The sequence below is a fragment of the Tilletiaria anomala genome, assembly GCF_000711695.1.
Source record: "Tilletiaria anomala UBC 951 chromosome Unknown K437scaffold_189, whole genome shotgun sequence".
In the NCBI taxonomy this organism is placed as follows: Eukaryota; Fungi; Basidiomycota; class Exobasidiomycetes; order Georgefischeriales; family Tilletiariaceae; genus Tilletiaria; species Tilletiaria anomala.
In genome coordinates this window covers 1-15300 of record NW_013546833.1, presented here as the reverse complement: position 1 = coordinate 15300, position 15300 = coordinate 1, and the positions used below count along the sequence as shown (strand labels likewise).

The 15300-nt window shown below is 56.0% G+C and overlaps 7 protein-coding genes across 7 annotated transcripts; 6 read left to right on the top strand and 1 right to left on the bottom strand.

The window, feature by feature from the left end:
* Nucleotides 1-918: 918 nt before the first annotated feature.
* K437DRAFT_216781 (uncharacterized protein) lies at nucleotides 919-1236 on the top strand (the record flags this gene model as incomplete). The annotated part of the gene is made up of 1 exon (XM_013384447.1): nucleotides 919-1236. A coding segment is annotated over one exon (318 nt), but the record flags the coding sequence as incomplete, so codon positions are not given.
* A 1455-nt stretch (nucleotides 1237-2691) lies between these two features.
* K437DRAFT_265406 (MFS general substrate transporter) lies at nucleotides 2692-5945 on the top strand (the record flags this gene model as incomplete). The annotated part of the gene is made up of 8 exons (XM_013384446.1): nucleotides 2692-2827; nucleotides 3056-3459; nucleotides 3638-3782; nucleotides 3885-3903; nucleotides 3986-4389; nucleotides 4606-4793; nucleotides 4999-5816; nucleotides 5879-5945. The coding sequence occupies 8 exons, from the start codon at nucleotides 2692-2694 to the stop codon at nucleotides 5943-5945; spliced, it is 2181 nt and encodes a 726-aa protein (XP_013239900.1).
* Nucleotides 5935-6486, top strand: K437DRAFT_64804 (uncharacterized protein). Its single transcript, XM_013384445.1, has 2 exons — nucleotides 5935-5946; nucleotides 6048-6486. Exon 2 carries the CDS (start codon nucleotides 6129-6131, stop codon nucleotides 6366-6368), a length of 240 nt encoding a protein of 79 aa, XP_013239899.1. The 5' UTR covers nucleotides 5935-5946; nucleotides 6048-6128; the 3' UTR covers nucleotides 6369-6486.
* K437DRAFT_260276 (aromatic compound dioxygenase) lies at nucleotides 6034-7741 on the bottom strand. The gene is made up of 3 exons (XM_013384444.1): nucleotides 7592-7741; nucleotides 6681-7514; nucleotides 6034-6588 (listed from the first exon to the last, which is right to left on the bottom strand). The coding sequence occupies exons 1-3, from the start codon at nucleotides 7656-7658 to the stop codon at nucleotides 6380-6382; spliced, it is 1110 nt and encodes a 369-aa protein (XP_013239898.1). The 5' UTR covers nucleotides 7659-7741; the 3' UTR covers nucleotides 6034-6379.
* A 2359-nt stretch (nucleotides 7742-10100) lies between these two features.
* Nucleotides 10101-12013, top strand: K437DRAFT_276918 (alpha/beta-hydrolase). Its single transcript, XM_013384443.1, has 2 exons — nucleotides 10101-10334; nucleotides 10414-12013. The coding sequence occupies exons 1-2, from the start codon at nucleotides 10131-10133 to the stop codon at nucleotides 11821-11823; spliced, it is 1614 nt and encodes a 537-aa protein (XP_013239897.1). The 5' UTR covers nucleotides 10101-10130; the 3' UTR covers nucleotides 11824-12013.
* A 295-nt stretch (nucleotides 12014-12308) lies between these two features.
* K437DRAFT_64700 (uncharacterized protein) lies at nucleotides 12309-13507 on the top strand. Its single transcript, XM_013384442.1, has 3 exons — nucleotides 12309-12958; nucleotides 13052-13325; nucleotides 13396-13507. Exons 1-2 carry the CDS (start codon nucleotides 12483-12485, stop codon nucleotides 13314-13316), a joined length of 741 nt encoding a protein of 246 aa, XP_013239896.1. The 5' UTR covers nucleotides 12309-12482; the 3' UTR covers nucleotides 13317-13325; nucleotides 13396-13507.
* K437DRAFT_64692 (uncharacterized protein) lies at nucleotides 13487-14848 on the top strand. Its single transcript, XM_013384441.1, has 2 exons — nucleotides 13487-13503; nucleotides 13567-14848. Exon 2 carries the CDS (start codon nucleotides 13650-13652, stop codon nucleotides 14640-14642), a length of 993 nt encoding a protein of 330 aa, XP_013239895.1. The 5' UTR covers nucleotides 13487-13503; nucleotides 13567-13649; the 3' UTR covers nucleotides 14643-14848.
* The last annotated feature ends 452 nt before the right edge of the window (nucleotides 14849-15300 follow it).

Here is a 15300-nt window from a genome sequence, read left to right as displayed (position 1 = left end):
GGCAGCGGCAAAGGCGACGGCAGCGACAAAGGCGACGGCAGCGGCAAAGGCGACGGCAGCGGCGATGGCAACAAGTGCGGCAGCGGCCTTCGAGGCACGCTGAACGGGCTCATCACTCTCGGGGGTTGCAACGACCCTGGCAAGGGCAATGGCAACGGTGACGGCAGCGGCAGTGGCAGTGGCAGTGGCACCAGCAATCCTACCCACGCACCCCTGCCCCTTCCCATTTCTCCCGGCGCAGGCTCCGGCTCTGGTGCCGACGGCGATGGCAACATCCTCGGCGGTGGCGGCCGCCCTAGCGCCTCGCACTCTGCAGACGGCGCGCAAATCACGCCTGCAGCTACCGGCGCCTCTGGCGGCGACACTGGTGTCGTACAGGGACCCGACCCGTACAACTTTGTACCGACGTCGTCGCTTATGCTCGGCAATGGCGATGATGGCGACGGCAGCGGCAGCGGCAATGCTCCCGCGGGCGGCGCGGCGGCAGCGGCGCCCAGCGCGACTGGCAGCGGCACGGCAATGCGTGCGCCGCTGCCCGACACGCTCATCCCCGTCGGCGGCGTGCCCGTGCAGCCGCTCAACACGACCAGCGTCGCGATCCTGTTCAATGCGTCCATCATGTGGTACTCCGTCGTCGGCCCCAGCGCCGGCTCCTTCCCCGCGCAAATGTTCAAGTTGATGCCCGGCATCGTTGCGACGGTGAGTAGATGTACAGCGCAGCACAGCATGCACTCATTTTATGTGCAACGTGGTGTGTACAGGTGTGCTGTGTGCTGATACGGCGAGTGGATGCGCTTTTCTTTTTTTTCTTCTCTGCAGGCGCTGAATGTATCACAGAGCTCGGTTACCACGGACGAATTCGCTGCATGGCATCAGGCAAACGACACGGACAACACCAACTGGCACGCCCTGACCACCTGGCTCGCATACATCCCCACGGACCAGGTAAAGAACTTGCAGTCGGCTGTCAGCAACACCAGCTCGGCGCTGTACAAGGGTCAGAAGGGCACGGCGTCTACCCAGCTTGCGTCTTACATTGATCCCACGTTCAACATTCTCAACACCGCAGGTGTCTCCAAATCTGGTGCGCAACTCAACACCGTTGCCTCAGGCAATGACCACAACAAGACCGTCCGCGATGCGCTTATAGGTGTCTGCTCCGCCGTTGGTGCTATCCTGATCGCCGCCATCCTCTTTCTCATCTGGCGAAAGCAGCGCAAGTCTAAGGAGACTGCACCCTCCACTGGCGTCACACGCGCGCCGACAATCCGCTCATTTGGCTTGCGCGAGACCTGGGCGCCCAGCCAGATGGAGCAAGACCGCGTCATGAACGGCGGCCAGCTCGCAGAGGTCTGGTCCCACCACGATGGCGAGATGTCAGAGCGCCCTCGCAGCCTCAGCCCACCTGGTGAGAACCCGTTCGTGGACCCAGGCTACAGCAGCGTGGCTGCTGGTGCTATTGGCACCGGTGCTGCTGTCGAGGCGCTCGTCACCAACCGTGCCTCTCGCGATACCGAGCGCGCGTCCGCCTCTGAGCACGGCGAGTCCAATCGCTCTATGACGAGCCTGACCCCGTCGCAGCGCATTCAGCTCGAGTACGAGGAGCAGCACGGCATGGCGCTCTCCACGGGACAGACTGGAGGTCGCGGCTCGCTCATCGCACCCGCGACCAGCAACCGCCAGTCCAACTACGGCACGCCGCAACAGCACACAGCCAGCCACGCATACGGCGTTGCACTGACATCAGGGCATCCACGGCACGGTATTTCCGTCTCGCAGACCTCGCGGCCTTGAATGGTTGGTGACTCTACCCCGGTGTAAAGGTTCGTAGGGTAGGCAGCGACGGCCTCTTTATTTCCAGTCCTTCCATCTTCATTACCCCTTTGATGTCGACAAGTTTCGGTTTCTCCAATTTCGGCTGATCGTCCCCTCAGCTTAATTCGGTTCGGTTCGACTCAAGGGTGCTCAGATGCCCCACACACTCTTTCACATCCACACACCACACACTCGTTATCTTTCGACGCTCATCACATTCGCTTTCCCTTAGTCTTTGCCTTCCGGCAATGATTAGCACGGGGCTGGACTCCTGCCTGCGCGGACACCACCACAAGCTGGGCCTACACAGGGCGGCTACATAGTTTTTTCAGCTTCATTTCCCTCCCTTCTCTTGCTCTGCTATTTGAAGCGTTCCCACTTTACCGTATAATTTCAATCCTTCGAGGAATATCGAATTTGCCTAAGTTCCTCGACTATTAAACCCTTGTGCGCATCGCGATGTGCTTGCCAGGTCTAGCGTGGTAAAGTCAAGAGCAGCTAGGTAGCTCGCATAGTATGCCATGGAAATCTTCCAGCTCTGCAACTGCCGCATGTGTGCCTGGCTGGGACGTGTCCTCTCCAGCCCACGGCTGCATGCGTATGGCAGGGACGGAAGTGAGAACCCATATCCAAGAGTCACGAAGTTGAGCTTAAAGTTTACACTTCCGCAAGTGTATGCGACAATGAGTCACTTCGACTTTGACGGGGTTGACCTGTCAAGCGGAATCAGCAGCGGCTCAGAAATTCGATCTCCAGCGCAAAGCAGGAATCTCGTATAAAACAGGCTGGTTTTTTATTTGTCAGGCTCTCTGACGCAGATGTTGTCGACGGTAGCATAGGACTCTGAGCTTGCGGTCCGAACGAAAGGTGGCAACGATGGATGGCATTGCACTTGAGCCACTGCCCAAGCAGCAACCGTGGCTAGAGCACGTCGACTCTGGCGGCGCCTTCAGCACCTCGCAAACGCCCGCTGCCTCTGTCCACCACGAAAGTCGTCCGAGCACTCCTCCAGGTCTGCAATCAATCTCACGCTCAGGCTCTCAATCCGAGCTGGTTCGGACGGCGAGTGAACATGCGCAAATGCAAGAAGGATTGGCGACGGCGTTACCACCGGTCGATAAAGGGCGCGCCGCATACACATTTGTTGCTTGTGCATGGGTTCTCGAGTTCATTCTTTGGGGCACGGCTTTTTCTTTGGGTATCTTTCAGCAATATTACACGACAGTGTTTGCTGGCACAGCGTCCCCCGTCAGTATTTCGGCCATTGGCACCGCTTTAGCCGCACTTTCATATCTCAGCGGTGGCATATTCGTGCCCGTGTTTCGCAAGTACGCCTACCTCACCAAACACATCGCCTTCGCCGGCCTCCTCATCGCTGTCGCTAGCCTTCTCGCGGCAAGCTTTGCAAACGGTGTCCCTGCGCTCATCGCTCTTCAAGGTGTCGGAGCTGGTCTGGGAGCCGGGCTGGCATTCACACCGGTGCTTTTGCTCCTCCCACAGTGGTTCGACAAGAAAAGAGGCTTTGCCTCGGGCTTGATCTTTTCCGGTTCGACACTCGGGGGTATCACATTCCCGTTCCTGTTTCAGGCTACACTGAGTCAGCTTGGATGGAGGTGGTCGCTACGGATCTACGCTGGCCTGATGGTTTGTTGTGCCCCCGCCGTCCTATTTATGTCGCCTCGATTGCCTGTCCAACGGCCGACTGCAACGCAGACACCTCGCCCAAATGCTACAAAGGATCAAAGTCTCATCAAGCGGCTCTCGCCCCGCGGCTTCGGTTTTGTGACGTCGCAGCTCTACCTCTTGAACGTGAGCGCTGCAGGTCGGGAGCGGAGGAGCGTGCAAACGAGAAATTGAAGTAGGCTACTTTCTACAGGCTGCCACGGTGTTCGTGCTGTCCGCCGGCTACTTGAGCATCTCGCTGTACATTTCACTATACATCGAGACTGCAGGAATGTCTACCACCGGTAAGTGGCAAATCCCATGCGGCGAAGCTGGAATCCCAAGCCCTGACGTTCTTGCACCGCCAGCGGCGACTGCCGGAGTTGCGATCCTAAACGCCGCTGCAGCCATTGGCCAATTGATCCTGTGCGTGCCTGTGACTTCCATTTCAAGGGTCTGGAGATCGCTCAATTAGTACTGACTCGACGCTGCATGGTCTCTGCTGAAGTGGACATGCCTGCGACCGCCTGCCATACCCGCTGGTGACGATGGTCGTCGGTACAGTTTCCTCTCTGTCCGCCTTGCTCCTTTTTGGACTGTCGACGAGCATCTCCGCCATTGTTGTTTTCATCGTCCTCTTCGGAATCTCTGCCGGTGGCTTTACAGCAACGTGGGCCGCGTCATGCGGCGACGTGGCGCGCATTCGGAACACACAAACGAGCTCGATCCTGATGAGCTATGGTGCCATCAAGGGAGTGGCGAGTCTCATCGGCCCGCTGATCGCAGCTGCTTTACTTGAGCAGTCGCAGCAGGGAGCTGCACCCGGTAAAGCGGTCTTCGGGAGCTATGGCTACGCCGCGCTCATCATCTGGGTCGGCAGCTGCATGGCAGCGACTGCTGCATTAGGCGGCAGTGTGCACTTTCTACGAAAAAAGATATTGAAGGGGGTCGATTATTCCAATTTGCAAGAGCGATATTAGTGCGGTAGGTCAAATATGCTTGTATGAACTTAGAACGGATGAAGGGCACAATGTGTTTGTACGGATCAATTGTAATTCGATTAGTCTCAAACGGGGATCACATCACATATTGATATCTCTTTCGGTGCTGCATCGCAACGCAATGCAGCACGACACACGGCACCGCACCCCCGATCTGATCACCAGCATGTTAGCGGTCCACCGGGCTATTGCACGCTTGCTCTGTCTGACGAGGGACAAGGTGAAGGCTTGACCTGTAGTCAAATCGCGGTAAAGTCCGTACGAACTGGTCAGAGAAATGTCATAGTGTTCCCATCGCGCTGCCAGTATAATCAGGTGAGTGGTAGGGTTTATACAAGTGACCATGGAGGGGAAGTCGAGCGGTCCTCGCCGCATTCGCGATCCTCTAGAAGGCGAGGTGCAGGCTACATAATCCGTGCCAACACTAGCACTTGCCCTCTCCGGGTCATTTTGGCACCTTTCAACCTCAAGTTCGAGCAGCTCTCTTCGATTTTTTGCTTCTCGCTTGTGATCGCCGCAGCAACAACAGGGCCGACCTCGCCGCCCATCTGTATCCTTGGTATACCTTGAAGCGTCCACAGATTACCGGAGCCGACGTTGTGGCTTCCTCGCACATCTGCAGATGCCGATGGGAGGCGAGCGTTTCCACCAGCAAGCTTCCAAGCAAACCACATTTTCATCCTGGCTCTCCATCCTTCTCTGCCTTATCCATTCTCGCATCCCTCCTCTCGATTCAAAATGCAGTTCCTCAAGCTCAATGTCTTTCTCGTCACCATGGCCGCTGGCGGCGGCATGGCTGCCCACCACCCAGCAGATTACCAGCCGCGACGTCTCAATGGAAGTTGTCAGCGCGATGAACCAGTTCCAGCCTGTTCTGCAGAAATACTACTCTGTGATCAACGCCGTCCAGTCCGAGGCCGAGGTCACGACGGTGCTGACCAATCTGAACAACGACCTCAAACCACTCGTCTCAAAGCTGCAGAGCCTTGCGGCCGACCTCAAGTCGAGCAAGAACACGAAGCGTGGCATGGACCTCGAGAAAGCCGTCATGCGCCTCAAGACCGAGTTCAACACAGAGCTGCCGCGAATCTTCGACATCGTCCAGCACCTCACCACAGACCTCGGCCTGTCGAGTATCACTGACCTTGTGATTGTCCTCGCGCCCCCGGTACTCGCTCATTGCTGCCGCAGTGGACCTGCTGCTCTCCCTGGCCCCGGACTCCTTGAGCCTCGCCAACCCTTACTGACGGGCGTCGTTGCGCCCTCCGCTGGCCTCGTTCTGCACCTCGACGGCGACCCGATCCAGAAGTTCGGCCTTGACACGCGAGCTTTGAATACGTTCTCTCTCCTGCCTCTTTTGTGACAGCTGCTAACAGCATCATATTTCTCCACCCTTGCAGTCTCATTGGCCAGCTCGGTCTCGTCAACGATTTCGACCAGCTCGCCCAGACTCTCAGCAGCAATTAGGGTGTGTCGTCAACTCATTGATTTCCGTACCCAATGAAGTAAGAAAAGTAGTTCACCTTCTTCGTCACACCTTATGGACAAGTGGCTTCTCCTTTTTAATAGCACTTATTTGAGCTCGCGTCACTCCAGTGATCGCATGAGCTGAGCTAGATCGTCCACTTCGCACCACACACCTTTCACAAGATGTCAGTGTATCCTTCCGCATCCAAAGTAAAGTCACCTTGGACGCGTCTTCTCCCGTTTGCCCGCTGTCCTCTGTCTCTCGTTCTAGCTGGTTCCTCGACTCGTACATCGCCAATGAGATCTGCCGAGCGGAGAGCGTTCACGATGCGTCTCACTTGGACCTCTTTCCTCGTCGGTGCCTTCTGTCAATACCGATGCTCTACGCACCCCTTTGTGGTGAAATTACAGGATTCCGACTGATGCACAAGTCCTCAGAGGCTCCCAGCCTTCCCGCTCTCCGGGTTCCATTTACCCACATAGCCGGGCGCGCTCATGTTGATTCCCAGGGTGATGTACCCGATCAGTCCTTGCGTTACCACGCCGCCGAGCAACTCAATGTCGAACGTGGGCTGGTAGCCATTCGCTTGCGCTTCCTGGTAGACCTGCAGCGAGTCGTCCCAGTTGCGGGTGCGGCCGCGGCCTGCAGATGCAGAAATTACCATGGCATTGGGGGAGAAGCCCGAGTCAGCACGGCAGATAAATGGGGCTCCATGCTGCTGGAAATGCTCTCACCTGGAAGAGTACGAATTGGGTTTTCCGAATACGGCCAAATCTTGTCGATCTCCTCGTTGAGTCTGTCTTCGACGAATAATTGGCCAGTATGGAGGACCTTGCTGCTGATGAACGTTCCATTTGGCAGCTGCGTCCAGTCCGGGTGGACCTTGACGTGCACATGCGTCGCTCGCCCTGTGTAATATCCAGGGAAAATGGATGTGAATTCCGCGACACCATTCGCGTCGGTCGGCAGAGCGCCGCGGAGCCAGGTCTCGTCATCTTTGGTCCTGGGGTATGCGGAGAGGAGGCCCTTGCGCACCCCGTCCGCGGCTGGCTGCTCGTTGACGAGATCCGGCCGCGGATCCGGGTGGCCTCCGTAGGAGCCGGTCGCGTTTGCGTGCCACAGGTCGACGAGCACGTTTGGTACGGGCTCGCACGTGTTGACGTCGATGACGCCGACGTTCATGAGGAAGAGCAGACCGATCTGGTACTCAGCCAAGTTGCTACGGATTGGGTGGCCCTTGATGTGATAGTAGGGTCCCTCGGTGACTTCTGGCGCAAGGACGCACGTGCTATTGCGTATCTTGCTCGCTTGCACCGGGTTGCACTCCATCAGCTGCTTCCCAACAGCCTCGAGGGACTCCGCGCGGCCTTCAATACCCATCTGCTCCTGGAAGTAGCCGTCGACGAAGAGATTTTTGTGCGCAAGTGCGTCGCCGCCCAGGACGCGTTGAGCCCAGGAGCGCTTGCGTGCGGCCGTGTAGGCGGCTACTGCTGGCGCGCAGTGGTACGCAGACTCTTGGCGCGACATGAACTCTTGCAGCTCGCCTTTCGTCTCGGGGCCGCCGTGTGCTGGTCATTAAGGGAGGGGGAGGTTGTTCAGAAAACGACAGAGACAGCAGACGCCATCAGCAAGCTGAGAAGCTCACCATTTACGCAGCCGGCGGCGGCCACGAGAGCCGCTGCTGTGAGGGTGGCCGAGTGGAAAAGCTTCATCCTTTTGCCCTTGTGCGCCGTTCCTTTACGTGCTCTTGATGCAGAGGCGTGTCATTCACTCGCTGACAGACGCTATGTCTGAGGAAGCGGGTGAACATGAGCTAACGGGAGCGTCAGAAGCACATATATATATATATATATACCCGAGCTGACACTGGCCTTGTCGACTCGGCCGAAATGTGTCGCCTAGCCAGAATCTTTTAGCTTTTTCGGGATGGCGAGAGGCGGCAAGGGGCTAGAATCTCTCTCGCACGAGTGACCCTGATGCCGTGACTGCCGGGCAGAGGCCAGGTACACTGCTCCCATGCCCAGCACCCCTTCGATTTTCGGAGTTGACGTTGCGCAAATCGGACCTCGATGATGCAATTTCGGCGATGAGATTCTTTTGGGGAGTGTGGGCGCTGAGAATGAACCATTGCGCCGAGGTGCCGAGGGACACTACGAAGGCAGGGATAATGACTAGATTCATAGCCTAAGGAGCATACGGATGCATATCCTCAATGCAGCAAAAGTGACAAGAGGGGAGAGGGAAGTGGCTGGTGGATGCGTCAATGGTGAGGCCCATGTCACGGGAGGGTTGAAGGCATGATCACGTGTTCCTTCCCGTCATTTACAATAATTCAATGGTTACTCTTCAGCCTCTCTGGAACTCCTCTTGCCACTGGACTGATGAGAGTCACGCCTCCCAGCTACATATTTGCGAAAGGCACGCAGGACCACACATGGGCAACTAGGGGGACGGAGAGGCATAAGCAGTCTGTGCCCACGCTGGCACAGCTATGTATTGCGCTTATTTGGCGGCTCGAGGAAGCTTGATTGGGAACGATACACTCGTAAATATTGCAAACGCTTCGCTTCTACTTCTCGCGCACGTAACTGCCAGGCGGGTCGCCTGCGTACAATTGCATCGTGTACGAATCTAACGAGCAACGTCCGCGAGTTCGTCCGCTCGACCCAGTTACGAAGGAAGTGCATGTGCACCCACGCAGCAAAGTCGCTGTGCTTGAAGGGTTCGAAGGATCAATGTGCAAATGAAGGAGGATATAAAAGCTGAGAATTAGAATGCGTGCGCATAAGATCGATGACTTGGGACTCGCCGCCCCACCGTGGCTCGCTTGTGGTAGGCGACTCAAGGCCTCCAGAGAACAGAGTGCCGGAAACAGAGTGATCAGGTGCGAGTCACTTTCTGGACAGAATGCATTACACTTGTTGGGGACTACATACATTGAAGGAATGCGATGAGATTGGTGTGACTACTATTTATGCGATGCGAGAAGGGTGTTGCACACGCAAGCTTGCTGCACATATTAAAGAAAGGATGCTGACTGATGGATGTCGAATCTGATATGTGTTTGCTACACTTGCCGTTGTGGCCAAATGCTTCGGCAGCCGCTCCTCGTGACGACCGTCGGTCGGCCAGTGACAGAGTGCCGATTCAAAGACTTGCACTATGATGCGTCCATGGCTCATCGTAGAGCAAACTTCTCATCCCTTTCAACTCGATGGTTTTCTAATAGACCGTCTTTCCTCACCAATCCCGTCTCCCACTGTCACCGACGAGAACGTGGCACAATGGGTCTAAGACCGGCCGACCGAGAACATACAATTGGACACGTTGCTGCCTCCCCTTCGTTTCATCTCTACGTGCGCGTGCGCGTGTTCCGAATGAAACCCGACAAAATGCAATCCGAAGATGCAATTGAAGATAACACCATCAAGAAGATCAAGGGGGTGATCAGCGACTGTGGAAGACCGGATTGTGAAGGAAAGACGGTCCATTGGAAGGAAATCGAGTTCGAGAAGGACAATTGGGTATGCTCCAGGATGAGCAGTGGACTCTCATAGTGCAAGCCTTTAAATTGGCGCTCCAGTCTAGCGCTAGACATGCCACCGTTCGGAAATGGCGGTCATGTTGGGTCTTACACCATCTTTGCTCAATTTTCGTACCTCAAACAAGAGCTTGCTCCAGACGGGCAGCTTCGCTCAAGGAAGACAATAACATCAAAATCGTCGTTAGCATCCATGTAGTCGAGTGTGACCAGGCAGACTTCCGAACGCAATGGCCGACTGAGCTACATGTGCATAGCCCGGATAGTCGGCTGAGAACATCGCCATCAGCGCGCTGCGCGACTGACTCATTGAATTCTGCCAAGGGCCGCCAGAAATTATGCTGCATGTCGTGAGGTGTACGTTAAATTGTTGCGCAAGGTGTGTGCTCGGCTGATTCGTGACAGGCTCGCCTCTCATAACCCTAATCTCCTACCAACCATGGCGTTTCGCGCGCGAAGGTGCCAGCGATGCCCACCTGTGGCTTTTGCCCTTGCCACGGTTGATTATTGGCTGATGGACGTGTCTAGCAACACTAGCATAGATACGATATCAATCGCATCGCTCCCAAAGTGCTCTTCCACATCACCGCATTACCCCTAATCAGATCCCACAGGAGCTTCTCAGAGCCTTCGCTTCCACCGCATGCCACGCATCCCTTACCGCTACCCGGCAGCCGGCACCGATGCCGTGGCCGATGCCATCCGCGAGCGAAGAGGAGCGGCTCGCGGCCTGACGCCGCTCGATGGCATGCTGCTCAACTCAAGTCCGATTGCAGCTGGGTGGAACAATCTTCTCGGAGCCATCAGGACCAAGAGCAGCCTTCCAGATGATATCAGAGAGATCATGGTGCGTTCGCTTCAATCTTGTTTTACCCATTCCGTTGACGGAAGGTTCAACCATGCCCCCGCTCGCACGGCACGTGCAGATCCTCCGGGTCGCCGCACGCAATCGAGCCGCATATGAGTGGTCGCACCACGAAGGCGTCGCTCGCAAAGCGGGATTGACCAACGAGCAGCTTGCACGCGTCGGAGACGTGTCCCTCTCCATAACATCTCTCTCTGACCCATCATCGGCAGACAACCCGTCTGCAGGTGCCGGCAATATCCTCTCGCGCTTGCAGAATGCTGCTCTGGCCTTTGCAGAGGCATCGACGGCGCATGTTCAGGTCCCCGACGCAGTGTTTGGAGAGCTAAAGGAAGCGCTCAAGGAGAGCATTGCCATGCAAGGCGATGCAGGCGCCGACAAGGAAACGCTGTTGAACGAGAAATTGGTCGAGGCTGCCGCAACCGTGGCGACCTACAACATGGTGTCGCGTTTCCTCGTTGCGACGGACATCGACGACAAAGCCAACACCCCTTGTGCTGTCCCGCTACAATCTGCACCCAACGCCGTCACCATAACAGCAGATGGAGATGGTACCTTCCCAAAGCGCGTGCCAGACGCCACGCTTGCTTATGCCAGCGAGGTCCGATATATCACCGTCCCAGGGCGAGACAAAACACCACAAATTCGAGCCGTCCGAGCGCATTTTGCATCGCTCCAGGCACCCTGGATCCTGCTAATTAACAGCCTGATGACTAACCAAAGCATGTGGGACTGGGTCTTGCCGTCGCTTAAAAAGACGTACAACGTAATCACTTACGACCAAGCAGGGCATGGACTCTCGGACGTTCCGCCGAACCCGGACCACGACTGCAGCATACACACGCTCGCTGACGACGCAGCGAGCATCGTACAAGCGCTTGGAGTACCGAAGCTGCATGCCGTCATTGGCGTGTCGCAGGGCGGCGCCACGGCACTGTCCTTTGCGATCCGACACGCTGCGCTCGTGGACAAGGTCGTCGCGTGCGATACGCAGCCCCTCACGCCTGCGGCAAACATCGGCGCGTGGGACGAGCGCATCAAACTTGCGCGTGGCGCTTCGGATGCGACCGAGCACGGTGACCGGCCCGCAGGGATGGGGAAGCTGGCGGATGTGACCGTCGCGAGGTGGTTCGATGTGCAGGCCGGCAACAAGTGCCTACCCGCGACGAGGGAGAAGGTGAAGAACATGGTCGTGCACACTCCGGTCGAGGGCTTCGTAGCGGGCGCCAGGGCCCTGCAGTCGTACGACCTTTACGCTGATGGGCTCAAGGCCGCGCTTGGCTGCAAAGGTGCATCCGTCTTGCTCGTGGCCGGCGAATTGGACGGCAAGATCCCGCAAGCGCTCAGCGCGCTGCAGGCTGAGCTCGGCGGCGGAGCGCACTTTGAACTTATCAAGGGCGCTGGTCACCTGCCGATGTGCGACAGTCCGCAGGGATTCTTGCAGGCCGTCCTGCCGTTCCTTGAGGCTTAGCGCGCGCGTTTGGGAGGTCATCGCGGTGAACGAGAAAGTCGTTTCGACTGCGGATACATGATCGCGGATACAATCATTACCCTCGTTACAAGTCTCTTTGGGCAGTCAATCGGGCCGATACAGTAAATATACAGCCGCATTTTCCATGTATGCGCTCACGACAGGAATACAAAACACAAGGTGGACAGTGATACCTAAGTGTGACATATGTGTGAAAGCCGCACGGAGTGGGGAAGCTTGTAAATGAACCACTTGATACTTCAAGGTTTTTGTCATGTTTCCAACGAAACGAAACATGGTCGTGACAAGCCGCAAAAATGACCTAAAAGTTTGCATATCCCGCCAGAGTTCAGTCCAAAAAGTGTGAATTTTACAACTATTCCTGAAGGTTCTCACATGTATTTTGCTTCGCTTCCGGGCATTGTTCCGGACGATACACCCATTTTCCTCGAATGCATTGAGAGCTGGACGTGCTGCTGAAGTTGGAAAGACTGTAAGCGCCCCATGCTATCTGTGCATCCTCAAGAGGCAGAGAGCTGCGGGGAAGCGCGCTATGGCTTCCAGTGTTGTCCGAAATCCATGATCCACGGCTCCGAGAGACGAAGACACAAGGAGGCGCGGAAAGGCCTTAAGCGATCGCTGTCGAGAACGTCGTGAATATGCCAGGCATGGTGTACAGATCACGCGCCGCTGCCGCGGATGCAGCAGGGCCTTCGTCAGCACCCAACACCTCGCCGGCCCCGCCGTTCGCCATGCCTGGATATGAATGGGACGCAGTCAAGAGAAGATTCTTCAAAAAGGATCCGAAGGTTAGGGGCGTCGAGGACGGTACCAAAAAGAATCTCGGCCACAGTGGGAAAGGCAAGCAACCAGCGGACGTACCAGTCGGTCGCAAAAGACGCAAAGTTGCTGTATACGGCGATCCCACTTCAACAGTTGAAGTCAGCGATCTAGAACTCCTCGACGAAATCGGGTACATACAACCCAAAGTGCTGGGCGGCGAATTCTCACCGCGAGTGTCAGGTGATACGAGCACATGCATAGTAGCAGCAGATTTCACACAGATCAGGCTGCAAGCACAGAGTGGCAAACTCATAACGGGGGCTTCTTCTACCGCTAGAGCCGCATACAGAGAGTAAGCCTTGAGCGACAATCGTCCTCGTCCGAGTCAGCACATGAATGAAAACTGAAATGGCGCCCCTATCCACCTGTGGCCTTGCTTCCCAAGACGAGCACTGGAGCATGCTGCGAGTCGCATGCGGATCGTGTCCTCTCACCACTCAGGTCGTCAGCCGGCCACTTTTTGGACCCATGTATGTGCATTAGCGGCTTGGACTTTTTTCCGTGTGCGCTTTGAGATAGGTCAATATGCGGCTGATATGAACCTTGCACCGTCAGATCTTTCCAGCAGCCTGGTGGCAGTCAAGTGGCGTGTTTGGCCGCAAGAGCGGAGGCCGAATGTTCAAGGGAAGGCTTTCCGTGGGGTCTTTTAGCTCTTATGTGTGAGCTGCATGCGAGGCCTTGGTTAGAGAGCGCAAGTTGCTGATCGGTTCCACGGTCCGCACGCTTCAGTCTCTACGATACGTCGAACGAGGAACCAAAGTTGGTCGCGCATCTCCGGTGCCACGAAGGCATGATATGCGATAGTTTGCATGCTCAGATGCATGGTGACATCCTCGTGTGAGTGACTACTTGACCGCCGCTGGGATTCGCTTTGAACACTAACTCTAAATGCAATCACAGTGTCCACAACGGGCATCTTGTGTTCGCAGCGAACGTTTCAAAGGAGCGCATAATGCTTCGCCAGGAGGTTTTGAGCGAGTGGGATGCAACGATATGGGATGGGGATACCAGAGGGGAAGGTGCGATATCTGATAATTGCAGATATGTCGCGAAGAGTGGGTGCCATCGATGATTCTTCATTTCGCGTCGGCACTGGGCTGACGCATGAAAGTTATTTGGCACTTCCCTCAGTATCCCATCACATAGTACGCGTGTTCGAGATCTTTCTCGACGTGGAGCAACGCTGCTCGTGGCGGTTGATTGCACAGCTTCGGACTCGTCTAGGGACAGCGAAGGTTGCGAGCGACCCCACCGCCGTTCAAGTCACGAACGAGGGGACAGTCTTCATCGGCTTTCGCAACGGAGTAGTGCAAGCCTGGCATATCGCCTTTGATTCTGCTCATGGCGGTGGTGGCAAACATACCGCCGTGCTCGATTGGCAGCTGGCCGGGAAAGAGAATTTGGCAACGATCACAAAGTTGGATGTGCTCTACAACCCGGTCGCATGCAGGCAAGAGCTGCTCATCGCTGAGATCAACGGGGGGTTGAGCCTGTGGGATGTGACGGAGCCACGCGAACGTCGATGCATTGTGACGGCCTCGCCCGCTGCCTTTCCGCGAAGACTGCTCGACTTCGAAGGCCACCAGAATGAATATTCATTCACACTGCCGCTCATCACACATGCTCACTTACGCCTTATGGCGGCTCTGGGAGCAGATGGCCGGCTCAGGATATGGTCGCTAGACCGATCACGGCCACTCAATGATGATCCTGAGCTGGTTTCTGACACAACGCATGGCGACCGAAGTCATCTGCGTGATCCGCAGAAAAGGAGGGGAATGGAAAAGGAAGACAGCGATGGAAAAGAGTTGCAGGTGGGCAAGTATCTTAACCAATGTGATGCGCCGAAGCGGCTGTGCACGCTCTGTTGGGTACCCAGGGATGCGACCTCGGACGCAAAGGGGGCCTACATTGAAGATCTGCCTGCGTTGGCGATCGTCATACCAAGCAGGTGTGTGGTATACATTGCAGAGTGATCAATCCAGGCGCGCACAATCGACACCCGACACCTACCTCACCGTAGACGCCACCGCTTTCAAACGATCTCCCCTGCTCCAGAGTGAAGTGACGTTGTCTATAGATGAAAAGTAGCTCGTGCTTGAATCTTTGATGTTTGCAGCCGTCCCTTTATATATATATCGATGCTGTCAAGTGTAGCAATACCGCTTCTCTGTAGATAAACATACCCCCCCCCCACGTACCTCGCTTTTATATTATCAAATGTTGCTCTGATCAGGGCTCGGCATCTGGTCGATCAGCTGCTGCGGCTCGTCATCGCACCAACAGTGCGGCTGGTGACGGCCACACCATCACCATCACCACCACACATGCTATGCTTTGGTACACCTTTGTGCGTTCTCAATTCTATACACACCTGGGCCCCTGCCCTCATCGTCGTGTGCTGATTCGGTAGTGCACGCTGTCGTGCCACCCCTTACGTCCTGATTGAGGGAGCAGGTGAGACCATACCCTATGCACTATTCAATTGCATGATCGTTGTACTATGCTGATTTGGTTGTCTACACTGTACACTCTACCTGGGACTTGCGAGCAGCCGATGGCGAGTGTAAACCCTAATTGTACATCGAGCGTGCGATGTCCTCTTGACACTCACCCGCCAGCGTTCCGAGTTCC

Excerpts from the sequence above, each read along its gene's own strand:
- K437DRAFT_64692 (XM_013384441.1), top strand. The coding sequence starts at position 13,650 with ATGCAACGATATGGGATGGGGATACCAGAGGGGAAGGTGCGATATCTG.
- K437DRAFT_64700 (XM_013384442.1), top strand. The coding sequence starts at position 12,483 with ATGCCAGGCATGGTGTACAGATCACGCGCCGCTGCCGCGGATGCAGCA. Across the intron at positions 12,959-13,051 it reads GCTAGAGCCGCATACAGAGA|ACGAGCACTGGAGCATGCTG; the intron begins GTAAGCCTTGAG and ends TTGCTTCCCAAG.
- K437DRAFT_260276 (XM_013384444.1), bottom strand. The coding sequence starts at position 7,658 with ATGAAGCTTTTCCACTCGGCCACCCTCACAGCAGCGGCTCTCGTGGCC. Across the intron at positions 7,515-7,591 it reads CGCCGCCGGCTGCGTAAATG|CACACGGCGGCCCCGAGACG; the intron begins GTGAGCTTCTCA and ends CTTAATGACCAG. Across the intron at positions 6,589-6,680 it reads CCCAATTCGTACTCTTCCAG|GCCGCGGCCGCACCCGCAAC; the intron begins GTGAGAGCATTT and ends CTGCATCTGCAG.
- K437DRAFT_64804 (XM_013384445.1), top strand. The coding sequence starts at position 6,129 with ATGTCAGTGTATCCTTCCGCATCCAAAGTAAAGTCACCTTGGACGCGT.
- K437DRAFT_276918 (XM_013384443.1), top strand. The coding sequence starts at position 10,131 with ATGCCACGCATCCCTTACCGCTACCCGGCAGCCGGCACCGATGCCGTG. Across the intron at positions 10,335-10,413 it reads ATGATATCAGAGAGATCATG|ATCCTCCGGGTCGCCGCACG; the intron begins GTGCGTTCGCTT and ends CGGCACGTGCAG.